The 19,351-nt window shown below is 44.0% G+C and overlaps 1 protein-coding gene across 4 annotated transcripts; it reads left to right on the forward strand.

Annotated features, from left to right (window-relative positions):
• Positions 1-7,654: 7,654 nt before the first annotated feature.
• On the forward strand, positions 7,655-18,772 carry TMEM219 (transmembrane protein 219). 4 transcript variants are annotated; one of them, XM_047087649.1, is made up of 6 exons: positions 7,655-7,736; positions 8,809-9,007; positions 9,085-9,274; positions 15,827-16,056; positions 17,465-17,634; positions 18,673-18,772. In XM_047087649.1, the coding sequence occupies exons 2-5, from the start codon at positions 8,843-8,845 to the stop codon at positions 17,600-17,602; spliced, it is 723 nt and encodes a 240-aa protein (XP_046943605.1). In that variant the 5' UTR covers positions 7,655-7,736; positions 8,809-8,842; the 3' UTR covers positions 17,603-17,634; positions 18,673-18,772. The 4 variants fall into 4 exon arrangements, with proteins under 4 accessions (XP_046943605.1, XP_046943606.1, XP_046943604.1 ...); XM_047087650.1 differs by having other exon boundaries at positions 7,668-7,736; positions 8,806-9,007; XM_047087648.1 differs by lacking the exon at positions 7,655-7,736 and adding an exon at positions 7,801-8,239.
• The last annotated feature ends 579 nt before the right edge of the window (positions 18,773-19,351 follow it).

Raw genomic sequence — 19,351 nt, forward strand, 5'->3', positions numbered from 1 at the left:
GCTGCCAGCACAGAGCCTGATATGGGGCCTGAACCCACAGACTGCAAGATCATGACCTGAGCCGAAATCGGTCGCTTAACCGACTGAGCCACCCAGGCGCCCCTTTTTAAATTCATTTTTGAGAGAGACAGAGACAGCGTGAGTTGGGGAGAGGCAGAGAGAGGGAGAGAGAGAATCTCAAGCAGGCTCTGCACTGTCAGTGCAGAGCCCAAGGTGGGGCTCCAACTCATGAAACCATGAAATCATGAGCCAAAACCAAGAGTTGGATGCTTAACCGACTGAGCCACCCAGGCGCCCCGAGATCTCATTCTTTTTTAAGGCTAATATTCCACTGTGTTTATATACCACATCTTCTTTATCCATTCAGCTATTGATGGACACTTGCTTCTGTATCATGGCTGCTATTGTAAATAATGCTGCAATAAACATAGGCGTACACGTATCTTTTCAAATTAGCATTTTCATTTCCTTTGGGTAAATACCCAGTAGCAGAATTACTGGATTGTGTAGTATTTCTGTTTTTAATTTTTTGAGGAGCCTTCATACCGTTTTCCACATGGCTGCACCAATTTACATTCCAACCAGCTATGTACGAGGGTTCCCTCTTCTCCACATCCTTTGGATCTTCTCCACATCTAACACTTGTTATTTATTGTCTTTAAGATATTAGCCTTTCTGGGGCGCCTGGGTGGCGCAGTCGGTTAAGCGTCCGACTTCAGCCAGGTCACGATCTCGCGGTCCGTGAGTTCGAGCCCCGCGTCGGGCTCTGGGCTGATGGCTCAGAGCCTGGAGCCTGTTTCCGATGCTGTGTCTCCCTCTCTCTCTGCCCCTCCCCCGTTCATGCTCTGTATCTCTCTGTCCCAAAAATAAATAAACGTTGAAAAAAAAATTAAAAAAAAAAAAGATATTAGCCTTTCTGACAGGTGTGGAGTGATATCTCCTTGTGGTTTTGACTTGCATTTCCCTGATGATTAGTGATGTTGAGCATCTTTTCATGTGTCTGTTGGCCATCTGATGTCTTCTTTGGAAAAATGTCTATTCAAGTCCTCTGTTCATTTTTAATTTGAAATTTTTTTGATGTTGAGTTGTGTAAGGTCTTTATATATTTTGCATATTAACCCCTCATCAGACATATCATTTGCAAATATTTTTTCCCATTCACTAGGTACCCTTTCTGTTTTGTTAATGGTTTCCTTTGCTGTGCAAAAGCTTTTTATTTTGGTGTAGTCCCAATAGTTTTTTTTTTTGTTTTTGTTTCCCTTGCCTGTGGAGACATATCCATAAATATGTTGCTAAGGCTAATATGTTGCTATGTCCAAGAGATTACTGCAGAGGCTTTTAATTTTAAATAGTTAAATTGATTCATGGGGTGCCTGCGTGACTCAGTCCATTGAGCATCCAACTCTTGATTTTGGTTCAGGTCATGATCCCAGGGTCATGGGACTGAGCCCCTCATCAGGCTCTGTGCTGAGCATGGAGATTAGGATTCTTTCTATCTCTCTCCCTCTGCTGCTCTCCCCCCACTCCCACCAGCCCTCTCTCTCTCTCAAAAAAAAAAATAAATAAATAAATAAGAAAAGAAAAAAGGAAAAAAACCTAAAAAAAATAGCTAAGTTGATCCATTTTTCCATTTATAGTTTCTGGTATTTGCCTTACTTTAGAAAGTATCTCATTCCAAGTTTGCAAATATTCTTTTTTCCAATATGTGTATCATACATACGTGTGTGTGTGTGCTTATATGTATGTATTACATGTAGCTGTTGACCAGCTGAACACCATGGGCAAGCTTCCTAACATTGCTAAGCCTTGGCTTTCTCATCGTAAAGTAGGGATAATGCTGATTTGCTTTTGCTATTGATAAGTTTGAACTAGATAACTTTTGAAGGCCATTAAATGCTTGACCCACTTAGAAGTTATTCAGAAAAGGGTAACTATTGTTATTTTATATTATGGTATTATCTATTATGGTATTTAACATTTTGTCGTAATTCTTTGTGTATCTGTCTCTTTTAGTAAGGATTTTCATTGGTAGGAAATGTGGCTTCCTCACTGCCTAACCAAGTACCTGGCATTTAACAGGTGTTCAAATGTTTGTTGAATGAATGAATGAGTTGATTGAATAGGTGAATAACACAAGATAAAATCAAGAAGTAAAAGAGAAAGAAGGGCTAATTTTATCAAGCAGTCCTGATATGAAACTAAACACTAAACTGAAGTCAAACTAGGGTAGAAGGAAACTTACTAAATTTGTAGGGTCTCCTGTCTGAGGATAGGCTCCAAGAGAACTGAGTTTCTGCTGATTGAAACTGCAAATGTTCAGGTAAAAGCGCATTTTTCGAGGGAGAACTTCCATTGGCGGATTTTACTTTCTAGGAAGTCAGGGATCCACCATTGTATTCCCCGCCTGGAGAATAGTGCCTGGCCGCTCAGAGATGTTATCTGACTGAATGAAAGCTTGCATCAGATTTTCAAAGCGGCCTGTGACTCCCTAAAGTTTTAGAGCTCAATAATATAGAAGGAAAAAAATCAAACAGATCCCTAAGAGCTTTTACCTGGGCCAGAGCTCAGAGAGGAATCTATCATTATGGAGTGATGGAGGAACCCCTCCCTCGATTCCTTTCAAAGAAATGGGTGGTTCCCTTCTCAATTGGCTTTCTGATTCTCACATTTGTAGATTCTTACATTTGTATTCAGGCTTGAATCATAAGCCAACTTCTGCCTCCCACTATCTGTGTGACCCTGGTTAAATTATTGAAGCTCTCTAGGACCAGTTTTCCCCAGTAACACTCACCTTAAGGGCCTGATGAGTGGATTACCAAACCAGAGTTTAGCTATAATGCTGATGGATTACAGTACACAACCAATTGTGTGTCTTCTTGGGCTACCCCCGCCCCAACTTTTTTTTTTTTTTTTTTCTGTGTAAGACATTTGTTTACATTCATTTACCCTGATTCTTAGGCCTTGAGGCAGTTCAATGCTTTAACCAGTTTGCCTCTACTGGTCCGTAGAATTGGTTGATTGGACTACATAAGTAAATATTAATTATGGTCATTTACAAGAACTGCTGTCCAAACATGCCCTATTACTCTGCAGTACAAGAATAATAAAGGGAAATTCACATTTGTTGACTTCCTATTGTGTACCACACTGGGCACTTTCATGCCTTATCTTATAACCCTGCAAATTAGACTTGTCATTAAGTAGAAACATTGACAAAGTTTTTGCTATATGGATACTAATTTTGTGCCTGGACCCCAGTAGACACTAAAATATAATTGTTGACTAAATAAACTTTCTTTTATCTTTTAACCTAAATTTCACAACCATTCAGCATGGGCAGATGTGCTTCCAACCTTAAAATGAAACCGAAAATTGGTGAGTTCTCAGTGAAATTGGCCTGTAAGAAGCTGTTTTCGAGGGGTGCCTGTGTGGTTCAGTGGGTTAAGCATCTGACTCTGGCTCACAATCTCACAGTTCATGAGTTTGAGCCCCACATCAGGCTCTGAGCTGAGAGCTCAGAGCCTGGAGCCTACTTCAGATTCTGGGTCTCCCTCCCTCTCTGCCCCTCCTCTGCTTGTATTCTCTCTCTCAAAAATAAGTAAGAAGTAAACATTAAAATATTTTTAAAAAAAACCCAAGAAGCTGTTTTCAATACATTAGTCAATAAATATTTATTGAGTAAATACTGTACTCAAACTATGAAAACTGGGGCTTGTGAGAGCATACAATTCCAAGAACTGTGGTAGAGGCTGGGGAGACAAAACTGAGACTAGGGAAAGGTGACCTCACTGGCTCCAACGGGGCTGGGTGTGGCTGAGAGTCAGATGGGCAGAGACTTTTACAGGTTTTCAGGAGAGATCCCTTGGCAGGATCTAGCAAGGAGGATTTGGTGAGAAAGGACTAGATTCGGTGTTGGGACACTTGGGCTCTAGTTCTGGCTGAGGTTTAACTGGTTGGGAGACTTGGGGCAAGTCCCTTAACCTCTCCAGACATCAGTTTAGCACCTGGAAAATAAAGTGGAAGTGGGGGTGGTTATTGTGGAACTTGCTCAGTTATTGAGTGCCTTCCGATTCTTAGATTTTAAAATTCTCTGTCGGCCACACTTCTTTTTCCTTTGAGAAGAAAATACTTCCTATGCTTGGAATTTCAATTAAGTTGATCAATGGATTCGTCACTCACTATACTCTAGGAGACTGTGCCATAAATTCACTCACACACACACACACACACACACCCCAGGGTTTTTTTTTTTTAATTATGTTTGTGGCAAAATATACATAACATACATATTTACCATCTTAACCTTTTTTTTCTTTTTTTGAGAGAGAGAGAGAGAGAGAGAGAGAGAGAGAGCGCGCACATGCATGAGCCGGGGGTTGGGGAAGAAGAGGCAGAGGTGGGGGTAGAGAGAATCTTAAGCAGGCTCCATGCTAGGGGCTCAATTCCACAACCCTGGGATCGTGACTTGAGCGGAAATCAAGAGTTAGATGCTCAACTGAATGAGCTGCCCAGGGGCCCTCCATCTTAACCATTTCTGTGCATCTTTAAGTGCAGAAATCCAGTAGTGTGAAGTATATTCATTACCATCATCCACCTCCAGAATTCTTTTCATCTTGCAAAACTGAAACTCTGTACCCATTAAACAGTAACTCCCCATTCCCATTTCCACCCCCCAGCCCCCCACCCCCAGCTTCCGGTAACCACCATTCTACTTTCTTTCTCTGTGAATTTGACTACTCTACTACCTTAAATCGATGGAATCATACAGTATTTGCCTTTTTGTGACTGGCTTATTTCACTCAGCATAATGCCCTCAAGGTTCATCCAGGTTGTAGCATGTATCAGAACTTCCTTTTAAAGACTGAAAAATATTTCACTGTATGTATATACCATATTTTATCTATCCATTCATCTGTTGATGGACCCTTGGGTTGCTTCCACCTTTTAGCCCTTGTGAATAATGCTGCTATGAACATGGGTATACAAATATCTCTTAGAGATTTTGCTTTCAATTCTTTGGGGGTATATACCCCAAAATTAGACTTGCTGGATAATATGGTAATTCTATTTTTTAAAGATTTTATTTTTATTTATTTATTTAAGATGTTTCTTCTGGAGAGAGAGACAGCTCGAGCAGGGGAGGGGCAGAGAGAGAGGGAGACCAAGGATGTGAAGCAGGCTCCTCCCTGTCAGTGCAGAGCCCAGTGTAGGGCTCAAACTCACAAACCGTGAGATCATGACCTGAGCTGAAGTCAAACACTTAACTGACTGAGACACCTAGGCACCCCAAGGCTTTTTTTTTTTAAAGTAATCTCTACACCCAACATGAGGCTCAAACTCACAACCCCAAGATCAAGAGCCAGCCAAACACCTCTGGTAATTCTATTTTTAATTTCATTTTTCAAGTTTATTTACTTTTGACAGAGACAGAGTGCGAGCATGAGCTGGGGAGGGGAAGAGAGAGGGAGACACAGAATCAGAAGCAGGCTCCATGCTCCAAGCTGTCAGCACAGAGCCTGACACAGGGCTTGAACTCACGAACTGTAAGATCATGACCTGGGCTGAAGTCGGACACTTAACTGACTGAGCCACCCAGGCACCCCTATTTTTAATTTTTTGAAGAGCCACCATTCTGTTTTCTGTACTGGTTGTACCATTTTAAATTCCCACCCACAGCACAAAAGCATTCCAATTTCTCCACAGTCTTGCTAGCACTTATTTTCCCTTCTTCTTCTTCTTTTTTTTTTAATAGTGCCCATACTAATTGCTGTGAGGTGTATCTAATTGTGGTTTTCATTTGCATTTCCCTAATGATCAGTAATGTTTAGTATTTTTTCATGGGCCTATTGGCCGTTTGTATATCTTTGGAGAAACATCTTCAAGTCCTTTGCCTATTTTTTAAACCAGGGTCTTTGTGGTGGTTGTGTTGAGCCGTACGAGCTCTTTATATATTCTGGATATTATTTAGTCTTTAGCAAATACGTGATTTGCAAATACTTCCTCCCATTCAGTGGGTTGCTTTTCACTCTCTTGTGTCCTTTGATGTACAAAAGTTTAAAAAACATTTTTAAAGTTTATTTCTTCTGAGAGAGAGACAGAGTGTGAGCAGGGCGGGGGGGGGGGGGGTGGGGGAGAGAATTCCAAGCAGACTCTGTGCTGACAGTGTCAAGCCTGAGAACTCATCAACCATGAGATCATGACCTGAGCTGAAACCAAGAGCTGGATGCTTAACCAGCTAAGCCATGCAGGCGCCCCCAGAAGTTTTAAATTTTGATGTAGTCCGATTCATCTTTTCTTTCGTTGTCTGTGCTTTTGGTGTCATAGCCAAGAAATCGTTGCCAAATCCAAGGTCACGAAGATTTCCTCATGTTTTCTTCTAAGAGTTTTATAGTTTCAGCTCTTACATTTAGTTCTTTGGTGCATTTTGAATTAACTTTTACATATGGTGTAAGGTAAGGGTTTAACATGTGGGTCTCTAGTCTTCCCAACACCATTTGTTGAGAAGACTAGCTTTTCCTCATTGAATGGTCTTTGCACCCTTGTTGAATATTATTTTACGATTTAGGAAAGGGTTTGGGGCTATAAACTTTTGGGAAGCGGGGTGGTACAGGAATGACATGGTCTCTGTCTTAACAGAGCGTCAGGAGAGTTGAATATTAAGATTTTGCTTCACGGAGCATTTATTTGTCGAGTGCAGTTGAGTGCTCAGTGCATACCGGGCCCATGTTTTCCCACACTTTGCCTCTTCAGCTTCCCATCCAACCAGTGAGGTAGGTAGGATGAACCCCCACCCCCTTTTTTTTAATGTTTATTTATTTTTGAGAGAGAGAGAGACCCAGTACGAGCAGGGGAGGGGTAGAGAGAGAAGTAGACACAGGATCTGAAGCAGGCTCCAGGCTCTGAGCTGTGGGCACAGAGCCCGATGTGGGGCTCGAACTCACAAACCGTGCGATTATGACCTGAGCCGAAGTCGGACACTTAACGGACTGAGCCACCCAGGCACCCCAGGATGAACCCCTTTAACAAACTCGGCTCCCCAAAAGAGCACGGTTATGGCTTATGCAGAGGCAGGAACAAAGTTAGGATTTGAACCCACGGTTCTTGGCTCCATGCGTCTCGCTATTTCAGGTGTTCTCATCTCTAAAATCTGGGCAGAAGTGAAATAAGACGGTCTCTATTGAGCAGCCCTGCAGCTATCCTACGCATTAAGGAGTCGCTAAAACCACAGTCCAAGCGTGAAGTGTAGACGTTACGTCCGCAGAGAAGAGCCGAACCCAAACAGCCCAGAAGGCCAGCGTCCTAGGACTGGAGTCCCGCCCCCGGGCGGACCCCAAATTCTTACCCGGAACCTGGGCGCGGCTGGGCTGTGCGACTGGCGCGGGTGGGGGACCAACAACAGAAAAATGCCCGCGACCGGATTGTCGTTGAAATGCCCCACAGTGTCTCCGGAGTGAGGCTTTCCAGTTCTAACAACGTCCCTGGAGTCAGCGCCTTTGCCTCTCTCCCTGTCACTCACCTACCGCGCGGTAGTTTCTTCTCCGTTGCCCCTTCCTTGCCTTTCCTCTTGGTACGCCCCCGCCCAGTCTGGGAGAGGCCGGGCGGCCGCCCGCGTAGCCACTGCGCATGCGAATCCCACGGCGAGGGTGGGGGTGGGTGAGTGGGAGCACGGACCCCGCCCCTTCGCTGCTCCACGCGTGACGTCGCGGGGGGCGCCGGCCTCCGCCCGGCTCCGAGCGGTGAGAGCTAGCGGCAGGCGGAACCGACGCCGCAAGACCGGGAAAGGGATGTTGCGGGTGTTGAGTTCATGCAGGAGGGGCTTGGGGCGGGGGGAAGGGAGGCCCAGGGGCACCACCAGCCGCTGACCTCGGGCTCTGCCCTCCCCCTTCGCGCTTCCTCCCTCTTTCCAGATGTGTCGGGACGGGAGGCAGGGCAGGGGTTGGGCATTTGGGACACCTGTATTTCCCTGGAGCCTTCCTTCTCCCCCCACCCAATATGTTTATCCCGTCTTCCAGATGTTCCTTTTCATAAGACTGTTGCTTCTTGCTTGGCAAAGGGCACTCTCTCTACCTGGAAGCAGAAAACGGGTTTCAGACCTGGCCCTGCCCCTCCTCTGTTAAAGTCCCCGAACCTCAGTTTCCACCACAGTGTTTTTTGCTTTGCTTCACCTAGTTTTAAAGATCATTATGACACAGAGAAATAGAAAGAAAATGGACATTTGTTGCGTCCCTGCAAGGCCCAAGTACTGTGCAAACTGCTTTATTTGTCACATTTAGTCCTCATTATTTGGTGTTCTTAGAACCACCCTTCACCCTCCTTCCCTTCACAGATCCTTAAGCTCACAAAGGTTAACAGATTTTTCTCACATAGCCAGTGAGTGGCAGAGGAGGCTTCAGACTGAACCGTTTTGCTCCAAAGTGGAGTTCTTTTCATCAGACACTTCCTTTGTCTAGGCTATTGGCTGGAATTGTTCTTCAGCCAAACCCTAACCCCAGAACAGCTGCTTCCTCAATTTCTCCCCTTGAGAACTCTCCATTTGGGTTCCGTTTTCGAGCACAGTGTGCTCTACTTTGCTTCTGCATTGATCACATCAGAAATGAAATACAGCAGACATTTTTTGAGTGGTGCAGGGGGATGAATACTTGGAGTCAAGAGCCTTGGGTTCTTGTCCTGGCTCTGCCACTATTGGCCGTGGAGCCTTGAGCAAGTCCCCTGTCTTTTCAGTGCTTTAGCCTCCCTTTGAATAAAAATGGGTAAGTGCCTTCTGACTCTCAGGCTCTTGTCCAGTTCTTCCTTCCTGTCCTCCAGCAGGCTCTCCGTGGAGGCCCGGACCCCTCTCCTCCCCATGGGCAGCTGCCAGGCAGGGCACAACCTGCATCTCTGTCTCGCCCACCACCCACCTCTGGTCTGTGCCACTTTGATCCTGCTGCTTCTTGGCCTTTCAGGCCTGGGCCTTGGCAGCTTCCTCCTCACCCACAGGACTGGCCTGCGCAGCCCTGACATCCCTCAGGTGAGTACCTTCATCCTTTCCATACAGGTCTGCTCATGCTGCTAAGGTCTCACCTCTCACCTTTCTTTTGCACACAGGACTGGGTCTCTTTCCTGAGATCTTTTGGCCAGCTGACCCTGTGCCCCGTGAATGGGACAGCCGCACGGAAGTCGCGTGGATCTCACGTTGTAGGCTTACTGACCACCTTGAACTTCGGAGATGGTCCAGACAGGAACAAGACCCAGACATTTGAAACCCAGGTCCTGGGTAGTCATATTGGATTGAAAGGTGAGATCAAGGAGGAATAGGGGTTGGGCATCAGAACACTTAGGGGTGGGCCCTGTCTCTGACCTCCCCAACCTGGTGACCTTGGGCATATCCCTTGGCCTTAGTCACTTCTGCTGTAGTAAGGGCTAGATACTTTCAGTGAACAAGTGTTTTCTTTCTCCTCTTCCGGCTCTGAGGTGGGTTTGTTTGTTTGTTTGTTTGTTTGTTTGTTTTTGAGAGAGTGAATATGAGTGGGGGTGGGGGCAGGGGGGAGAGAGAAAGAGAGAGAGAGAGAGAGAGAGAAATTCCTAAGTAGGCTCTGACACAGAGAGTGCAGAGCCTGACATGGGGCTCAATCCCATGACCTTGGGATCATGACCTAAGCTGAAATCAAATCAGACAAAGCCATCCAGGTGCCCCTGAAGTTTTTTGGTTCCATCCTTGGAGGTGTAATGAGATGGGGTAGATTTGACCTAATGTTTTTTCTCATCCTTCTTGATCTCTACCGCTTTCTCCTATTGGAGGCTACCTTCTTTCTCCTCGGGGATATTCAAGAAGCATGTCCTCCTTCAATTAAGCAAGTGTCCTAAGTTTCTCTTTTGTTCTTACCACAGCTCTATGTGCTATGGATGATACAGAAAAAAATTAGGCATCTCCATTCCCACAGAGCTTAGAGTCATCTGGGAAAATGATAAGAGAGAGAGCGAGAGCGAGAGAGAGTGTGTCAGTTTATTCCTGCATGAGATTTGGCCTCAAGTTCCTTGTCTGAAACTGGGGAGATGAAAAGGGAGGAGAGAAAGGTGGAACTGTGTGGCTTCTGAGGTCCTTTTCGACACTATCATTCTAAGCATCTCTTGTGAATTACATATGAAGCTGAGTGTGTCGCAGGAGGAGGTCTCTTATGTCCAGGTATACATATGTGTGATCACAGGATGAGAATAAAGGCAGGTGTCTGATACATACAGACTTGGGGTGCTTTTTCCTGTGCTTTTTATTTTCTAAATATATATACGAGAGCTTTGTTGAGATATGATCACATACCATAAAATTCACACATTTAAAATGTACAATTAAATGGCTTTTCACATACTCACAAAAGTGGGCAACTCTCACCACTGTCAATTTTAGAACATTTTCATTGCCTCCAAAAGAAATCCTAAACCCATTATCAGTCACTCCCCTTTTCCTCCTAACCTCCCAGACACAGGCAACTACTAATCTTGCTTTTTCTGTAGATTTGCGTACTGAACATTTCATACAATATGTGGTCTTTTGTGACTGCTTCTTTCAACCAGCATGTTTTCAAGGTTCATCCATGTCGTAGCACTTACCAGTGCTTCATGTTTTTATTGCCGAATAGCGCTCAGTGTATGAATAGTCCATCTTTCATTTATCCATTCGCCAGTTCATTGACATTTGGATTGTTCCTACTTTTTTACTATTATGAACAATGCCGCCATGAACATTCTCATACAAGATTTTGTGTGATCATACATTTTCATTTCTCTTGAGGAAAATGAAATACTAAGGAGTGGAGTTGCTGGATCATACGGTAACTCTATGTTTAATCTTTTTTTTTTTTAATGTTAATTTTTATTAGAGAGCGCGCATGAGCAAGGGAGGGGCAAAGAGAGAGGGAGAGAGAGAATCCCAGGCAGGTTCCATTCTCAGCTTGGAGGCCAACACAGGACTTGATTTCACGACTCTGTGATCATGACCTAAGCTGAAATCAAGAGTCAGACACTTAACTGATTGAGCCACCCAGGTGTTCCCATTAAATCTTTTGAGGAGCTTCCAGGCTGTTTTACAGCAGTGAATGAGAATTCCAATTTCTCCACGTCCTCACCAACATTTGTTATTGTCGGTCTTTTTTATTCCAACCATCCTAGGCCGTGGGAAATAGCATCTCGCTGTGGTTTTGATTGGCACGGCTAATGATACTGAACGTCTTTTTTTCATGCACTTATTTGTCTATCTCCTTTGGAGAAATGTTTATTTGGAGTTTGCTTGTGAAAAAATAATTGGATAATTTGTCTTATAATTATTGACTTCTAAGAGTTCTTTTTTTTAAAATTTTTTTAATGTTTATTTATTTTTGAGAGAGACAGAGACAGAATGCGAGTGGATTAGGGGCAGAGAGAGAGGGAGACACAGAATCCGAAGCAGGCTCCAGGCTCTGAGCTGTCAGCACAGAGCCCGACGCGGGGCTCGAACTCACAAGCTGTGAGATCGTGACCTGAGCCGAAGTCGGACGCTCAACCAACTGAGCCACCCAGGTGCCCCTATAAGAGTTCTTTATATTTTCTGGATACAAGTCTCTTATCTGAGGTATGATTTGCAAATATTTTCTCCCATTCTCTGGGTTGTCTTTTCATTTTGTGGATGGTGTTCTTTGAAGCACGAAGGTTTTAATTTTGATGAAATCCAGTTTATCAATTTTTTCTTCTGTTGCTTGTGCTTTTAGTGTGTTGGTTTAGCAGGCTTTGCCTAACTCAAGCTCACTAAGATTTACTTGTATATTTTCTACTAAAATTTTGTAGTTTTGACTTTACACTTAGCTCTATGATCCATTTTTGAGTTAATTTTTGTGAATGATGTGAGGATGGGATCCAACTTCATTGTTTGCAAGTGGCTATTCAGTTGTCCCAATATGTTTTGTTGAAAAGGCTATTCTTTCTTACCGAATAATTTTGGTACCCTTATTGAAAACCAGCTGAGCATGGATGTATATATGAATTTATTGCTGGACTCTGAGTTCTATTCCATTGATCCATATGTCTATCCTTATGCTAGCACCACACTCTCTTAATTACTGTAGCTTTGTATTAAGTTTGAAATCTGAAAATGTGAGTCTTCAGGGTGCCTGGGTGGCTCAGTCAGTTGAACATCCAACTTCGGCTCAGGTCATGATCTCACAGTCTGTGAGTTCAAGCCCCGCGTCGGGCTCTGTGCTGACAGCTCAGAGCCTGGAGCCTGCTTCAGATTCTGTGCCTCCCTCTATCTCTGCCCCTCCCCGCCTCAAGTTCTGTCTCTCTCTGTTTCTGAAAAATGAATAAACCTTAAAAAAAAAAAAAAAGAAAGAAAATGTGAGTCCTTAACTTTGTTCTTCTTTTTAAAAATTGTCATTATTGGGGCGCCTGGGTGGCGCAGTCGGTTAAGCGTCCGACTTCAGCCAGGTCACGATCTCGCGGTCCGTGAGTTCGAGCCCCGTGTCAGGCTCTGGGCTGATGGCTCGGAGCCTGGAGCCTGTTTCCGATTCTGTGTCTCCCTCTCTCTGCCCCTCCCCCGTTCATGCTCTGTCTCTCTCTCTCTGTCCCAAAAATAAATAAATGTTGAAAAAAAAAAATTAAAAAAAAAAATTGTCATTATTCCAGATTCCTTTAATTACTATATGAATTTTAGGATCAACTTCTCCAGTTCTGTTTTTGCAAACAAGCCCTTGTTCTTTTTATAATGGTTAGAACCAGAATAATATCATGAGAGATTACTCTGGACAAAAATAAAATATAACCCACCTATGATTGCATCACCTAAGTAATAATTATTGAGCACCTATTATGTAGCAAGCATGGGGAATATAGAGATGTATAAGACCCGGGTCCTCACTCCAAGCTGCTCACAGTCTAGCAAGGATACAGACATGAACAGAAGTAAATACCTTTCTTTCCTTTTAATTTTTATTTGAGAAAGAGCTAAAGCATGTGCACAGGTGGGGGAGGGGCAGAGGGAGAGAAAGAATCTCAAGCAGATTCCCTGCTGAGCCAAGTTGGGGCTCAATCCCACCACCCTGGGATCACGACCTGAGCTGATATCAAGAGTCAGATGCCCAACCCACTGAGCCACCCAGGCTCCCCAAAGTAAATACCTTTCAATGTATGTAGTAGCGCACAAGATACAGTGGGAATAGTTAGGAGCCTGCCAAGCAGGGATAGTGAAAACAGGCTTTTCCAAGGATTCAGTGCCTGAGCTGGCTTGAGGGAGGTTTAGGGCTTTGCTCTTCCAGCCAGAGGGACAAGCACATACAAAAGTATGCAGATGGGGACCGTAATGGCATGTTTGAGAACTTCAAGGGGTTCATTTTGGTGCAGGGGAAGGAGTGTTGAGTGAGTGGCAACAGATGGACTGGAGAGAGCAGACAGAATCCTATGGAAGGTCTTGTGTGCCAAGCCCAGGTAGTTGAACTTTAGTATGTTGGGCAAACTAACAATTTTAGGCAGAAAAATAGTAGGGTTTTGTTGTTGTTCTTTTAAAAGATCACAGTCTGTTGGCTGATTGTCTGGTAGGAATGCGCCCAGACGGAGGAGGACCAGTTAGGAGGTGGTTGCAATAGAAAGATGATGAGAAGGGGCAGCTGGCTGGCTCAATTGGTGGAGTCTGCGGCTTTTGATCTAGGGGTTGTGAGTTCAAGCCCCATGATGGGTGTAGAGATTACATAAAAAAAATTAAATAAAATCTTTTTTTTTTTTAACATTTATTTATTTTGGGGAGATAGAGCGAGAGAGAAGCAGAGAGAGGGGGAGACACAAAATCCAAAGCAGGCTCCAGACTCTGAGCTGTCAGCACAGACCCTGATGCGGGGCTCGAACTCATGAACCGTGAGATCATGACCTAGCCAAAGTCGGATGCTTAACCGACTGAGCCACCCAGGCACCCCTAAATAAAATCTTTGGAAAAAAAAAAGAAGATGGTAAGAAAAACTGAGCTAAAACAATGCTGTGAAAAACCGGGACTGATCTAAGAGACATTGGCAGTGTGGGATTGACAGGACTTTGGTAATTAATTTGATCTGGAAAACACTGAAAAAGGGGCATTCTCTTAGAAAATTTTACATGTACATTTCTCAGTTCTCATTATGATATATGTACTGGTTTCTATTTCTCTTTTTTCTCCTTATGACATCATTCTTTTTTCTTACTGCCCGGCCTGAATGTTATTATTTTAATGGATGTAAGGTGATCCATTAAGTGGCTAGGCCATCACTTGTAATGCTTTTCCTAGTGTTAAATATCTCTACTGTTTCTTATTTTTTGGCATTTTTTGTGAAATCACAATAAACATCTTGGTATACGTGGCATTTTTCTTTTGAATCCTTACCTTAGGATTAGTTTCTACAAGTGGTATGACTGAGTCCAAGGGTATGGACCTTTTTTTAATGGACAAATTCATTTTGTTGTGGATTTAGAGCACATAGAAGTATACAAAGCAGGTGTAAAAATCTTCCTTGCCTCAGGGTGCTCGATGGCTCAGTTGGTTAAGTGACTGACTTCGGCTCAAGTTATGATCTCACAGATGGTGGGTTTGAGCCCCCCATCGGGCTGTATGCTGTCAGCATGGAGCCTGTTTCATATTCTCCATCTCCCTCTCTCTCTGTTCCTCCCTTGTGTCCCCCCCACCCCCTACTCTCTCTCTATCAGAAAAACAAAACAAAAAATCCTCCTCATCTCCCCTGCACAGTCCACAGTTTGATGGGCATCTTCCTAGTCCCTCTCTGTACCCATTTGAAATTATGACAGAAACAGCCAAATTGTATTTTTCTGAAAGGTGTCACTCATTAAAACTGCCCATTTCCCCACATCTTCAGCAATTCTTATTATTATCAGTCTTTTTAATTTTTACCAATTTAATGAGCAAAGGAATTACCTGATTGTTTTAATTTACTTTCTCCCGATTATTAGTGAGGTTGAACATCTTTTGGTTTATTGGCCATTTTTGTGCCTCCGTGAATTTCCTGTTCATATCCTTTGCCCATTTTACTTTTATTTGTCTTGCGGTTTTGTGGGGGGGAAAAAATAAAAAAATGGTTTACCTTTATCTTCTTGATTTTTAGAAGATCCTTTTACATTCTGTATAGTAAACCTTTTTGCCAGTTAAACATAGGTATTTTCATCCATTCTGTTACTTTTTTTAAGTTCTCTTTCACTGTAGAGAAGTCTTTAACTGTTATGAGTTGTTTATTGCTCTCATTCTTTACTCAGGCTTTTAGGTCTTGTGTCTTTTTTAGGAAGGCCTTCCTCACTTTAAAATTAGAAAATATTCTTCTGTATTTTCTTTGGGTTTTGTTTTGTTTAGTTTGTTAGTATAGGTCTTTAGCACATCTGGACTTTATTTTATAGTGTGAGATGAGTCTAACTTTTTTTTTTTTTCCACAAATGGAAATCGTTCCAAATTCACTGACTAAATAGGCCATCCTTTTCCCGCTAATTTGAAATGGGGTGTGAACCTTTCAATGGATTTTGGTACCTAGTAGAAAGCTACTTTCTTAAAAAGGACAAACTAGTTTATACAGACTGACATTGGCAATGTGTATCTGCTCCAGTTTCACTGCAACTTTGTGAGTACTGGTATGATTACTTTATTGATTGTAAGCTAACTTAATTTTTTGTTTATATTGGTACACAGTTATTGTCATTTCTCAATGACATGATGATGGCACATAGAGTACTTTATTGAATAGCCTCAATGCCAAAACACCCGGTACTGTAGGAAGCCTTAGAAATGAATGTAAGTCTGAAGATGGATGCCTTCCAACCCACCCTCCATTTTCTTCCAACCCCTCTCCTGTGTCTCTCATAGGATCCTCTGCAACAGAGCGGGTCCTCATTACAGCCAGGGTGACCGCAGAGAGGACCCCAGGAACCTGCCTGTATTTTAGTGCTGCCCCAGGAATCCTGCCCGCCAGCCAGCCCCCCATATCCTGCTCAGAGGAGGGAGCAGGAAATGCCACCTTGAATTCTAGGATGGCTGAGGAGTGTGTCAGGGTCTGGAGCCACGAAGGCCTTGTGCTCACCAAGCTGCTCACGTCGGTAAGAACCTCAGGTTGTTGGGGTTTCATAGACTGCCGTGCTGAACGCTGTGTCTTGAAGGCTTCTGGAGGCAATTTTACCTAACAGAAAAAGGCATAGGGCTCTATAATTCTGCCTCAGAGGGGGTGTGACCTTGAGCAAGCATCTGAGCCTCTCTGAGTTGTAAAAATGGAAACATCATCTGTAAAATGGAAAACATAATATTATCTCCTGATTCCAACAAATAAAGATGAATGAGAATTAATGTCAAGTGCTCAGGACAATGCCTGGTACATAACAGAGATTTGGATAAACGACAGCTATTACTATTAACTTGTCTTTAAACAGAGTAAAGGAATTTGGAAGCTGTAAGAAGGGGCAGAATGGGCTAATTGCTATCATAGAGATGTGAGCAAAGTGTTATTCAGACATGGAGTAAGGAGCAATTAACCCTAACTTGAACATTTATGGAGAGTGCTTCACAGAGGAGGTGGCATTTAAGAAAGGGAATTGTATACAGTAGTTTATAATGTACCAAATGCTTTCAAGTTCATTATCTCATTTGATCTTAAAATAGCCTTTTGAGGTAGCTGTTATTATCCCATTTTACAGATGAGGAAACAGGCTTAGAGGGAGCAAATTGCCCAAGGCCACACAACTGGTTAAGTGGCAGACACAGGATTGCAACCTCTGCCTTCTGACTGTAGTCCCAGGCTTTGTCTGCCCTTTCACGGTGACCCTTGAAGAGGAGGAAGATGTGGATAGAGAATGCAATAGAGGGGGTTCAGGAGAGGGGGAACGCATTTCAGGCAAAAGGACCGGCACAAACACAGGCCTAGAGATTGAAAAGTGCTTGGCCTTCGAGGGCACTCCATGCTGAGGGGCTTAGGAATGACTGAGGGGAAGAGACAGAAGGGATGCAGAGGCCTGATTATGAGGTACCGTGATGCCAGGCTAAAATGCTACAACTTGACACTGTAGGCCAGGGGGTCCAGTGGTGCTGTGTGGAAGGAGAGAGACCAGTTAGGAGGCTGCTGTGTACTCCTTCCTCACACTTGCAAGGACCCTGGTGAGGAACATCACCTGGGAGTTTAGAACCAGAGAAAATACTTGTTTCCAGACCTGGCCCTACTTGAACATATTTAAAATGTGGATAGTAGTGGACTTTCCTACCTCTTGGAGACATTGTGGGATTTCACGTAAATGGCTGGGCAAGAAAGCAGTTTGTAGACCATCGAGACAATTAGCTTATACAGAAATTACATTTTCTCTTTGGGTTCTCCTTCTCTCCTGGATGTAGAGAGCCCTCTCCCCCATGGGGGCTTCTCTCTGTAGTTCTTGGCCTGGGGATAAGATGTCTTCCCAGGGGAAGATTCTCCACCCTCCCTCTCTCATTCATGCCTCCTTCCCTTCCTGTGCCCATCCCTAGGAGGAGCTGGCTCTGTGTGGCTCCAGACTGTTTGTTTTGGGCTCCTTCCTGCTTCTCTTCTGTGGCCTTCTCTGCTGTCTCACTGCTGTGTGCTTTCACCCGCGCCGGGAATCCCACTGGTCTAGAACCCGGCTCTGAGGGCGCTGGCCTAGTTCCCAACTTGTTCTCAGGTAAGGTTCTTTGCCCCAGTCCTGTGGGAGTAGGGGATGGAGTAGGGGTGGCAATTATAACTAAGATAGAGTCATTCCTTAATAATATGGTTTGGTTTTATTTTTGAACTTTATGTAGATGGAATCACATGCATTCTTTTGTGACTGACTTCTTTCAGTTAACATTCTGATTTTTAAGATTTCATGCATAGCTGTAGTTCACATCCAAGTTTTTTGGTAACAGTGGGAGTCAAGAGGGTTCAAATTTGATGATGCATCCTGGATGCGAATTAGGGTTGTCTTGCTTTTGTCCTGACATCCTGATACCCATTTTTATGATGCAGCTTTTGTAAAACTCAAATTGAACAGCTCAAAAGGATCGGTGATGCCCATTTACTAGGCACATACTTTGTGCCCAAGCATTTTACATACACCTCTTTTCCATCAGCCTTCACTGCATTTAGAAAAAGTTGATTCTGCTAACAGGATCTTTGGAGGAACACACCTCACAAAGGTAGCAGTGGGTGGGGGACATATTGGCTAACCATTTCATGTGTCAGCTCATTAAAGAAAAAAATTTTTTCTGTAAAAAAGTCTCACTCTGTCAGATGGATCTCACATAATATGCAAGTTACCTATTGTGCAGCCAACTCTTAAACTATTCTCAGCTTCAACAACTGGCTGCTGTGCCCTAGGAAATAACCTTGGGAGAAGCGGCAACTGCCCAAGCCCAGGGAGGGGCTCTGGCCAAAGGAACTGGATTGCTGAAAATCAACCTTGCTTATTTTGCTCAGGGCTAGACTTCACTGCCCTATCCATCTGCCTGGGATGGGAGATGGTGGAACTCTCTTAGCTTTTCTTAGATCTGAGTGGACTGGGAAAGGAAGCCTCTCTGGCTCCTGGCAGATTCTGGGGTCCTGAAGTTATCCACCCCAGTCAAGATAAGTGCTTGTACCTATCTCTAGCTGCCATTGCCTCTGCTCCTTACTTTGCAGCCATCCAGAGCTTCCCCCAAGGGCCCTGTGATCTGCCCTGGTTTTTAATTTTGTTTTTCTCCAGGTGTGAATCAACTTCTCTGGCCTTTGTTCTAAGTTCGAAGAGATGTTACAAAAAATGGAGAGCTGGAATGTGGGGGGAAATAAAAGGCTTTTTTGCCCAATGTCGCCCAGGGTGTTTATTGGGGATTGGATGGAGGTGGGAATTTCAGGGCAGACAGGTTTGGGGGACTTTACCTTGTTGAATCTTCAGTTTGGGATAGAGGCTGGCAAAGGGCGTGGATTACTGCAGCTCTATCCTCCTTTTACCTTTGGAAAACACCTTTTGATCGCAGCTCTGCCACTTTATGTCTTGTTTTCTTGTATGAAATAAGGTTGATAGTTCCCACTAGTTGATAGAATTAGGTGGGTATGGTCATGGAGATGCTCTGACATAAAGGCTTTGTGACCTTGGGCAGGTCATGCAATTGTGAGATGCCTGCTTCCCGAAGGGATTTGACAGACTGAGTTTTCCTAGCAGATTCCTCGAACTTAGGAGCCCACGTCCTGGCTGTATGGTTACTAACCAGAGCAGTCCATTTTCCCGCCTTTTCCGAGCCCAGCAAGCCTCCCTCCCTTGCCCCTCCCAACAGCTACCCTACACGCAGGCGCAGATCACGGCTTCTTCTTTCCTTCCACTCGCGCCCCCTCAAAGCTTCCCCTAGCAACAAGCTCGGGCTCTGCGCTGAGGAGGAGCGAACGCA

The sequence above is a fragment of the Lynx rufus genome, unplaced genomic scaffold (genome assembly GCF_022079265.1).
Source record: "Lynx rufus isolate CCGP_SWC_20201006 ecotype Redwood Valley unplaced genomic scaffold, mLynRuf1.p SCAF_23, whole genome shotgun sequence".
Lineage (NCBI taxonomy): Eukaryota > Metazoa > Chordata > Mammalia > Carnivora > Felidae > Lynx > Lynx rufus.